This window comes from Miscanthus floridulus, unplaced genomic scaffold, assembly GCF_019320115.1.
Source record: "Miscanthus floridulus cultivar M001 unplaced genomic scaffold, ASM1932011v1 fs_590_2_3, whole genome shotgun sequence".
NCBI classification, from domain to species: domain Eukaryota; kingdom Viridiplantae; phylum Streptophyta; class Magnoliopsida; order Poales; family Poaceae; genus Miscanthus; species Miscanthus floridulus.
The window spans coordinates 33179-44918 of NW_027096985.1; the positions used below are offsets into that span (position 1 = coordinate 33179).

At 43.6% G+C, this 11740-nt stretch overlaps 1 protein-coding gene across 1 annotated transcript; it reads left to right on the top strand.

The window, feature by feature from the left end:
• Positions 1–6360: 6360 nt before the first annotated feature.
• On the top strand, positions 6361–6900 carry LOC136532366 (uncharacterized). The gene has a single exon (XM_066524974.1). It carries the CDS (start codon positions 6361–6363, stop codon positions 6898–6900), a length of 540 nt encoding a protein of 179 aa, XP_066381071.1.
• The last annotated feature ends 4840 nt before the right edge of the window (positions 6901–11740 follow it).

The following is an 11740-nucleotide window of genomic DNA, read 5'->3' on the forward strand; positions in this document are numbered from 1 at the left end:
ACGTCTTGCTATTCACAGGCATGTAGCCTACCACTTAAAGAATAACATCATAAATTCTATAATGAATCTAGAAAAAAATGCAAGCACTCGTCCCAAATCGAAGACTTTTGAAACTAGATGAGTAGGTTTCACTATAAATAACCTAATGAATTTAGATCATGTTTAGACCTCCTAAAAAAATGAGAATGAGGTAGAAAAATGAGAATGGGATCCAAACACTTGGATTCTAGAATGGAATTTTAGAATCCAACTAGCTACCCAAACCTTACTATTTGGATTCTCACTATGCAAAGGCAATAATCACTATGAGAATAAGATCCAAACACCCATCAACTTTTTATCTAGAATGATTACAAGAATAAGATCTAGCAGGGCCTAAAGTACGTTCAACTCACACCAGAGGGAAGGCTATATGTTAACCTAACTAGAACAAACAGGAGCTTTTGTCAGCATATGGAATCATGGATATAATTTATTAATTATTTTGTGTCATGTATGTTGAATAATTAGGCAAGTTCATGATTAATTTTAGAATATAAAACATGACAAACACAAGATACTAGCTTAACATACTAGTTGAACCAAACAACATCAACATAAACAGCAGCAAGGTGCAACCAGTAGACACATTAAAATAACAGATGAATCATGGCGTACATGCTTCTTGTTTGCAAATGAAGACGTCATGGCTGGTGGTGGAGGAGCAGCAATGTTGTTGACGACGTCGGTGATACGGGTCAAAGCAGACGACAACGAAGACAATGGTATGCAGCACCGCCTGATTTGGATGAAAGACGACCTATCATGGAGGTCACGAGCAACAGCGCAAAAGCGCTTCCCAAAAAACTTATCCATCCTCTCCTGGTGCAGGATCACAAGGGTGAGCAGTTCCGGAGACCTGCTCTCCTGATCACCGGTGCACGCAAGCACTCAGAATAGAGAGGCTATAATGGTAGCGCGACAGTGAAAAAGAGGCAAAACCCTAACTCAAATAGATTGACGTGTTTTTCAGCGGTGGCCAATAGGTCGTTTAGGGAATTCCTGCATGATCTTGTGATGCGATCACGATCTAAACTGAATAGGTTTTTGATCATAGACTTAAAGAACAAACAACCAAAAGGTTAAAACTACAAAAGGAGACTAGGCTTAGAGGTCAAGCAACAAAAAAACTAAAACTACAAAAGGAGGCCATACTCCCGCAAGATCATGAGCCAAAATTTTGTCGAACCATTCACACACAAGTGCCATGAGCCCTTCCCCTAAGGCCTGAGAAAGCGAGCATGTGTAGTGTTCTGTTCTCTCTTCGCACTAGACTTGGTGGAGTGGAAAGGACTTCCATATATATGCATGTTATCCTCTACTTCAACTATCAAGGTAAGACTAATGTTATCCTCTACTTCAACTAGCAAGGTGAGACTAAAGTTCTCCCACTTCCATATGCATATATGAATGGTCCTTGAGATTTATTTGGAACAATTGGAGATTATCAATTTGGGCCAAGCATTTTCCAACAATCTATACTATCAGAGACTCTAAGCATAATAAAATCAAATAGGTAAATACTAGTACATAAATGATTTTTGTCGATGCCATGGATTTTTTTCTATTGGTGGTTCATAAAGGATAAGTGTCATGGAAATAGAATGAAGGGCCCATGGCTATGAAGCGCCAGTGGAGATAGATCTCTACTGGCGGTTTCCTTAAGGTTACCACTAGTATAAATCCTCTATATTACAGTGGCGGTAGGCTTAAGATAGCCGCTAGTATAAATCCTCTATATCACAAATGGCTCTAAGGCTGTAATACCCTAAAATTTGCATTATTTTAAAATAGTTAAATTTGATTTATTTATGCAATTATATGTGCATTTCAAATTTAGGAAATAATATTTTTTTATGAAATTAAAAGTAAATATAAGGATAGAAATATGTTGATGCATTCATGCTGTTGCATATTTATTTCTGTGATGGGTGGTTTTGTTTCAAATGCTAAAAGGTTTTAAAAACCTTTTGAAAATGAGTTTGGAAATTTATTTGGAAAAAGAAAAGGAATTTCTTTCTTTTCTCTCTCCCTTCATCACTTTCGGCACGATTGGCCTTTTTCCTTCCCCGTGGCCGCTCGCCCTCCCCTCTTCCCTTCCTGGGCCAGCCCAGCTCGGCCAGGCGGCCGTTGCCGCACCCCTTCCCTCTCCCTACCGCTGACAGCCTGGGCCCAACCGTTAGCGCTGCCTCTCACCTCCAGCCGTTCCGCGTTGCGCGTCGTCAGGGTGGAACCGCCGCTCCACTTCACGTTGTGGGCGCCTCGTCCGTGTCCTCGGCCTCTACAAAAGAGGGCCGGACCCCATCATGCCCCTCGCTATAGTTTTCTTCTTCTTTGGAGACCGTAGCACCAAACCACAGCAACAGGGAAGACCACGAGCTCGCGAGCCGCCATTGTTCATCATTCATCATCTCCGGTTCATCCCCGCCTCGATTGAAGTCGTGGTGAGCTTCACCTTGTTCCCCTCTCTCTCTCTCTCTGCCTTCAATTTGTCGAACCGTGGCCTCTAGGGCCTTAGACAAGTGTGTCGGCGAGCTCCTCCTCGCTGCCGGTCATGGCGAGCGCTGTGCGAGCCACCCCCCAGCCGTGTTTTGTCCTGGGGTGAACTCGCCATCTTCCTCGAATCTTCCCTGTGGTCTCGGATTGGAGAACCATGGCCCATAGGGCCTGATCCATTCACGTCGGTGAGCTCCTCGCCGCCAACCATGGCAGCGCCGCCGCGTCGGCTTTGTCTCCGGTGAGTCGCCTCCCCTCTCCCCTCCCTGATTTAATCCTAGCCGTCCATCACGTGATCAAAGGCCCAGGGTGGCCGATACCCCTTTGCGGGACATTTTGCTAAAGAGACCCCCAAGTTTGGTCAAATAGAACCCGCAATCCTCGACCATTTTTAATTAATTCCGCATTTGATTTATTTTAAATCTAAAATAGTTCATCCTATTTATAGAAATGCCACTGTATTGTTTTGCTTATAAAATCATCGTTTTAGCTCTGAATCGACCCGTTCAAATTGCGTTAGTTTCATAATTGCATAATCTACGTATTAGTGCCACTGTTAACCATGTTTGCAACTTTTAAATTTCATGGTTAGGTTTAATTAAACAAATTGCTATAAGAAACCCCGTTTAATTCATAACTTTCACGTTTTAGCTCCGATTTTCGTGAACTTCGCATTGACGTGATCGTAGCGAGACATAGAATCTTTTTATAAACTTAATTTGTTTTCTATACTGCGGATGTACTGTTCTAACTATAGGATTGTTTGCTTTGCATGAATGTTCCTGAAATGTTGTATGTTGTCGTGTTGGTCGTGTTCAGACGATGAGGAGAATGTTGGTGACAAAGAGTTCTTTGACGACCAGCAGGACTAGCAGGAGTTTGCGAACCAAGGCAAGTATAGCATGGTATCTACCTTGATGCCCTATTCACCATTTATTAATTACTCATTTGCATGTGTCTAATTGTGATACCCGTAAGGACATCCTAGTGATTGATTATCCTGTTTCCTTGTCTCCTATGGGTTATATGCATATGGGTAGTTTGCTAGCGCTCAATATAACTATACATGATCTACATAATGAGTAATGGTTCTATGGAACGAAAAGGTAAAATTGGCGTTTAAACAACTGAATTATAGGGCGAAGGAGCTAATGACTTTCGATCATGATGCTCTCGGCCCTCCATAAGGACTTATCTGTCGGCAAAAGCTAGGACTGACAGTGCAACCGTGAGGGTCACATGGCTCTGACTTTAGCTTAGTAATAGGACCTTTTCTAGCTTATTAGAGGTTACCTTTATGGTGCAAAAGGGGCTTGCCATGTTGGGTATAGGACTGCCCCTGTTCTTATGTGTATAGCCGTGAAGGATTTGTGCCATAGGAAAGGGGGGGGGGTTTCCTACATCTACCTGCTGAGGAAACCTAGCGGCCCTAACTTGTTAGAGAAACCTATGAAATGGCTTCATAGTGTACCCCGCCCGCTCACCTTAGCAGTGATATGGGAGTATTTAACCCGGGCATAAGGGAATCACGACTCGCGGTGAATGTGCACAACCTTTGCAGTGGGTTACAAACTGTTATAACAGCCGTGCTCACGGTCATGAGCAGCCCAGAAAACTCACAGAATAACTGGTTATTTATTGTTGTTCATTTATGATGCCCTATGATGATAATATGATACAATGGATTCTGATATCTACTCATGTGGGTTTAATTGGGGCTTAAGCATAACTTGATAATAGCTGATGATAAAATCTTGACTTACTAAAAATGCATAACCGCAGTAAACCAGAGTCAACCTTTTTGAGCTTTCATAACCCCATGTTATCTTGTTAAGTACGGGAAGTACTTACGCTTGTTTACTTTCAATATTTGGATAAAAATCCTAGATGGGTAACAGATGTCAACGAGTATGAGGATTTTCCTGAGCACTATTAGGCTTGTGGTCAACTAGTTGACCGTCCCTATGTTGGAACTTCCACGAGAGAGTTATCTTTTTATTTTTCGCTGTGTTGTGTAAGACTATGTTATGGTATTAATTGTGATGTAAGACACACTGTGATGATACTTTTGTAATTTGTCAACTTGTGTGTGTGACTGATCCCTGGGCACACATGAGTTTAGTGCATTCAATTTTATCCTTAAAATTGGGTGTGACAAATTAGTATCAGAGCTGTGTTGACTGTAGGACGCAAGCCTAGTTAGAAATGGTCGTTTTAGCATCTTTGCTCCACTGGTTTCTTGCTTACTCTCTTATTCTTGTTATTTTATTAAAATATTTATGCTTTTCATACCTTAATCTATTATATAAAAATTGTTGATTCTAATTCTATCTTACTCTAAATCTATAGATGCCTCGTAACCCAAAGACCACCCGCTTCAGCACTGTAGGCTACCATGCCATGTTCACCCCCCGTGCTCTCTAGGTGGAGAAGGAGATTGTGGTCATCTCCGATGATGAGGAGTGGATGGCTACCCCAACTCCTGCACCAGCACCTGCTTCCCCTCCAGCTGTTGCACCTGTCTATGCTGCTGCAACTACACCAGTGGAGTCATCAGCTACTTCACCTACGCCTGTGCCATCCCTAGCTGTCCCTATAGTGGATGAGGAGATGGGCTGGATGTGCAAGTACTACTTCAAGCAAGCCCCAGAGATGGCCTACTACCACACCCTCCTTACTCATGTGCTGGATGACTACTTCACTGATCTGCACGCCTCCATCAACTACTACTATGTGGAGTACCAGCACCCTTTGGAGGCAACTTTTTGGAAGGTAGAGCTGGTTGTCACTGTCTGGAATGACATAAAGAATGCACATGAGGTGGAGACTGTCCATCTTGCCACTGCCAGACGGGACCATGCATTGGATGGCATGGAAGATGCAGTGCAAGACGCCTACATCTATTACCATGGTCGTCGTTTTGAGGCCATGAAGGAGGATCGTTTTAGGTTCCTTTCTCACAATGATCATGAGGGTAATTGGCAGGTCCTGGCACCACCAGAAAGTGATCCAACTCTGGAAGCAACTGTGCAACATGTCCATGCCATGCAGGGGGTAGATGAAGAGGTCAAGGAAGAGCTGCGAGCATCATAGAGGGCCGAGAGGCGCCTCCAGAAGCAAGTTGACGAGCTGCGTGCTCAACTTGGGCTGCCACCGATCTACAAGAAGAAGCCCCGGTCGTTTGCCATGATTGACACCGCCCCGTAGGTGTTAGGTACCTTGTTTAAAGCTACGGCGTTGTTAGTTCATGTGTCATGTCTAGTCTTGTCTTGTCTTGTGAACTTTAGTGATTAGATGTTTTTAATTGTGAACTTGGATGATTTAGAGTTTGTTTGATTGCTGGAAGTTTGTGGGCATGTCCACAAATTCCATAGATTTGAACCTTAAGTTTAGATGAGATATTATTGCAAATGGGTTGCTTTATCTTATCTCTGCTGTGCTGTTTTCTAGAGCAGCATGTGTTCTTTATCTTGTATCTCGAAATCTAGGCTGCTTAAAATTTTGAAATTTTTGTGGAGATATCTAGACTTCTGTATCTTTCAAATGTCTCTGGAATCACATCAATATCTGTTCAGGTTTGTGAGATCTAGCTATCACAAGTTGATGTTTCTGCACAGACTGGAACCCAGAACAGATTCACTTTTGCTCTGTTTTTGACCATGTATATATCAGAATCTGTAAAAGTGTTCTAAATAAAAGTTGTAGCTGATCTCCTAAGCTTTATAACTGTTCTTGATGGCCACAAGAGGAGGAAGAGGCAGAGACCGTGGTCATGGACGTGGACGTGATGCTCTTATAAATCCACCACCACTGTCACTAGTGACTATGGAGCAATTGATGGGAATGCAAGCGCAGTTGATGCAAGCCATGATGCAATGCTTGGATAACAAACCTGTAAGAGGACCACCGCCTGTTCTGGTCAGAGACAAGCGTGGGGAATTCATGAAGGGTCACCCACCGGTGTTCACCCATGCCTCAAACCCCTTAGAAGCAGACGATTGGTTGCGTGCTGTGGAAAAGCAACTTAACATAGCACAATTCAATGACCTTGAGAAGGTGTTGTATGCTTCTGGTCAACTCCAGGGAGCAGCTCAGGATTGGTGGGATTCTTTCCAGTATGGACGCCCCAACGACGCTCCTGCTGTCACCTGGTGGGAATTCAAGGATAATTTCTGGTCATATCATATCCCCGATGGACTAGTGGAATTGAAGCAAGAGGAATTCACGTCACTTAAGCAAGGATCCATGTCTGTGGCGGAGTATTGTGACAAGTTTGCTCAACTATCACACTATGCTCCAAATGATGTAGATGATGATAAGGAGAAGCAACGCCGTTTCCTCAAGGGACTTTATGATGGACTGTAGCTCCAACTTATGTCCAATACATATCCTAACTTTTAGTCCTTGGTGAACCGCGCTATTGTGATTGACGATAAGCTCAAAGAGATGGAAGCCAAGAAGAGGAGGCTTTAAGGGCAAGCTTCTGGAAGCAGCACCCGCCCGTGTGCCTATCCCCAGCAGGGTTTTCAGCAGAGGAATCAAGGACCATCTAACTAGAGAAACCATGGTTAGTATCCTCAGCGTAATCAGTTGTAGCAATGTCCTCAGTACCAGCAACAATTTGGTAATCAGCGCCCCCCCACAACAGACCGGCAATCCGGCATCACGCCAGGGAATGCCCAACATTGCTCCTATGAAGAGTGGTGCACCCAATAACCCCAACGCATGCTACCATTGTGGAGAAGTAGGTCACTATGCTCATCAGTGTCCAAAGAAGCAAAACCAACAAGCTCCATAGAACCAGAATGGCAATCCAAAGTTCAACGCCCAACCACCTCACACTATGAAGGTGAACTATGTGTCATCTAATGCAGCTCAGGAGATGCCTGAGATCATGTTGGGTACGTTTAGTTTCAACTCTATCTCTACTACAGTACTTTTTGATTTAGGTGCTTCACATTCATTTATTTCCTAAGCTTTTGTTAGAATGCATAGCTGAAAGGACCTAGGATGCCGCCTAGAGGGGGGTGAATAGGCGTTTCTGAAAATTAACACCTTTAAATGCGGAAACAATTAGAAATGGGAGTTTCCAAAATGGAAACTCCAAATTAAGAGTACTACCACCCCTCACAAGTTATCCACAAAGTAAACAAGGTATAAAGAATATATCTAGAAGCTATAACCCTACAACACCAAGTTAGAACAGAGAATAAATATTTTCAGTGCAGGCAGGAAATACCGGACGTGTCCGGTATGAATACCGGACGTGTCCGGCATACACGATTTCTGCAGATCGGCCCCGAACTTGCTCCTTTCGATTTCTATCTTCAAACCAAATTGCAGGCGCCTAATGGAGATGACAATATACATAGAGAACCTGCAGAATAGCTAGAGCAACACAAATATCAAATGAAATGCGAATTAAGACACGATATTTGTTTTACCGAAGTTCGGACTCGTTCGAGTCCTACTCTCCGTTGAGGGGGCTGTGGGTGACCTAGCGAAGATCAGCCTTAGAGGGTACCATGAAGGTCACTCTAGCTGGAGTCTTTTCCAACTCCTTTTCCTCCTTCCACTAATTTCATTCTGAGGCGGCGGAATCGACCGTTACAAACTTTCCGAGGCACACCACAATCTCTCGGGTGCTCTTCGGCGATGCCTAACCGTCTAGGACTAAAGAGTCCAAGAGTAACAAATGCGAATCACAAGATTGACAATATGCACAAGTGCTCAAGTGGTGGCTTGCTCTCTTTTTCAAATTCTTTCTCAACCCACAAATTGATTTTGCAATTTGGATCACACACTCACTAAGAGAGGGTTTAGGAGAGTTGGCAAGGCTCAAAAACATGTGTCTATCTTAGCAGAATCAGTAGCCTCCAAAGGTGGAGGCTTGGGGGTATTTATAGCCCCCTTGAAAAACTAGCCATTTTATAGCCGTTGCAATACCGGACACGTCCGGTATGACTCACACTGCGCCAACGGTAACTAAGTTACAGTGAAGTTGTGAGGCGTCGGAACACCCGATGAATGCCGGGACTCCCGACCGTCGGAACTCCTGACTCACGTCGGAACTCCTGACCCTCAGCATATTTGAAAAATATGTAACTGAGTTAAAGTTAGTGAGGTGTCGGAACTCCCGATGCATGTTGGAACTCACGACCGTCAAAACTCCCGACTCACGTCGGAACTCCCGACCCTCATGGCTTATGAAAACTGGCCGTTGGCTTCTGGTCATCCATACCGGACACGTCCAGTATGAATACCGAACACGTCTGGTATGACCAGGACAGTAAACCCTCCAAATCAGTTGAAGTGTGAGACGTCGGAACTCCTGACCCATGCCGGGACTCCCGATCGTCGGAACTCCCGACCTACGTCAGAACTCCCGACAAACCAACCTGAGAATAACAATTTTACAGCTGCTGGACAAATACCGGACATGTCCGGTATGAATACCGGACACGTCCGGTATTGCCAGACCAGCAAAAAAACCATTCAGCTCTTTTGTCGCTCAAATACTCAAAACTCACATGGGTTGGCTTGAGCACTTATGAAACATTATCTATCAACATGATGCATCCCTCTTAGTAGTACGACATACCTATTAAAGTCAAGATAAATGGAAATACGAATTTGTACCACTTGAGTTGTTCTTTTGAATTGATGCCGTCCCTTCCAATCTTCATCAAGTAAGGGTGCTAACATGTTGATGTTGATCTTTTCACTTGAGCATAGCCATCTTGAGCATGTGACTTGATTCCATTCATCAAGTTTAAATAATCCCAAATGTATCAAGTCACTTGCATCAAATACTTTATTATAGATTTGATCCTTCACATCAATATGACCATCTTAGCTTGATTAGTATCTCAACTAAATGCAAGTACTTTCTTCTTCACCCTAGCTAGGTTCTTCGGCCGCCAAGCCGTTGCTTGCCCTTCACCCTTGCTTAGTACCTCGAAGCCTTTCCTTGCTATCTTCACCATCTCAAGCCATCAAGTCACATCTTGTGTTGAATCATCCATTCATATGTATTGTTATTTTTTTTATTTTAATTTAGCAAGCTTCAAATATGAGACCATTCCATATGCAATCCCTCATGTCTCATTAACTAATAATCATGAGCTTGCTTTCACATAGAACATGGAAATCCCACAAGAAATAAGCCTTCACATGAATTCCATTTGCATTGTTGTCTTGTGCTTGAACTAGATTGTTTATACAACAACACATCATTTTGGCTTTCATTAAGTACCTATGAGATAACCTATTTCCTGTTCACACTTAGCAAACGGGTTAGTCCTTTAATCACGTTGTCATTCAATCATCCAAAACCCACTAAAGGGCTAGATGCACTTTCAATCTCCCCCTTTTTGGTGATTGATGACAACTTGATTAAAGCTTACAAAATGATATAAACATTTAAACTTTTGGGTTCAATGATTTATGAGAGGCTCCCCCTTAATATGTGCTTATGATTAGAATTCACAAAATGACCTCAAATGTCAATTACACATACTAAAACAAATAGGAGACTCCCCCTTAAATCATTGCATCCGTGGGGTGCATGTGTGTGTGACAAAGTGAAACCGTGATGCATATGACAAGATATATCACACAAGAATAAATATAAAAGCATCACATCAAATATTTTCATTCTAGCATGCATAGTCCTTATGAAAATAAATATGACATATGTAATTCACACATACCACTCATTACAAATCTTCTCAAGTCTAGAAACCACTGATATATATAGATAAAGATCATGTCACAAGAGATACATAGATAAAGCATAAGTAAGTCTCATCTCTCACATGATACAATCTATCTCAAATCCAAGATACATCAATGAAGCTCAAAAACAAACTACAGCCTGTAGTACATATCTTTAGGTACAAAGATAAGCAAATGAAACTATCCTGAAGCTTTAATCAGTCTCTCTCCCCCTTTGTCATCTATCACCACAAAGGTCCAACAATGACATATTAAGGACAAAGGGGCTACAAGCTATCACAGAAAGCTAAGATCACTCATCATCATCATCTTGACCAGCATCCTCATCATCTGAGCGTGCAACACCGGCTAGACGAGAACCACCCGCACCAGATGGGTCATAGCCACCAGACCCATAGAAGCCACCACCACCTGTCAGGTCACTCCACCAATCTGTAGCATAGTCATCTGCAGTGCTAGGACGTGGCTGAGAGTGAGTAGGCACATGAGCCTGAAGTGGTAGAGTGTCAGGGTGCTCAGGTGTCTACTGCTGCTATCTCTAAAGGAACTCAGCATACTCTCTGTCATATCTAGCCTGCTGCTGCTCCTCAGTCTCCTGCTCACTAGCTGCCTCATCTGATAGTGGAGACCTAGGAGGATCAAGCTCAAGCCTAGAAGCAATTTGCTTCAAGGTTCGAGTATCCTTCCTCCTAGCCTCACTCTCCTTCTGCTGCCTGGTCTGGATGTCTCGACACATCCCAAATATGGAGCTGAAAAGCCTGTGGATAGGCGAGGGAGGATTGCCACGGCATGAAGTAGAACGTGAAGGAGCACGTGGTGAAGGTGAAGCTCCTGCTGGTGCACCACTCCTAGGTGCATCTGCCTCTGGTGCTGCGGCTGCTCCTTCTAGTCCTGCTGGAGGTAACCCAGTATCAAGCAGATCTGCAATAATCTTCAGGGCCTTGTGAATCTTATCATACTCGAATGTGTGCCCTGTCACCTGCTCAATCATATGCATGATATAAGGAGCAAAACCACAACCCTTGAGGGGCCTCTCTCCAACACTCCTAATCTCGGACCAAATAAAGTCAAACACGCTGAAGGGCCGAGCATCAGGTGCCATCCTGTGGAGTAAGTTCCTAGAATAATCTACAATGTTGCCCTTGTCTCCACCCTTGCAGTCAATAGTTTTCCTAAACATCCTGTCCAGGTATCTGTAGGTAGGGTGAAGACCTAGAACCTTCCCCACAGCTCCTCTCTCACCACCTAGAGGATACATGTAGGCGAGCTGCTTAGGAGGTAACACCTGCTCGGTGTGGATCCTGTCCCTCTGGAGATCATCCTCTAAGAAGCCAAGATGGGTGGCAAAAATATCATAGTCAACACTGTACCACTGGCCCTCAAGCATCCAGTGCATCCACCTCTCATCCTCCTCAACAAACAGAGTAGCATAGAACTAAGCTACTACCTCTGTGTTCCAGTCATGCTG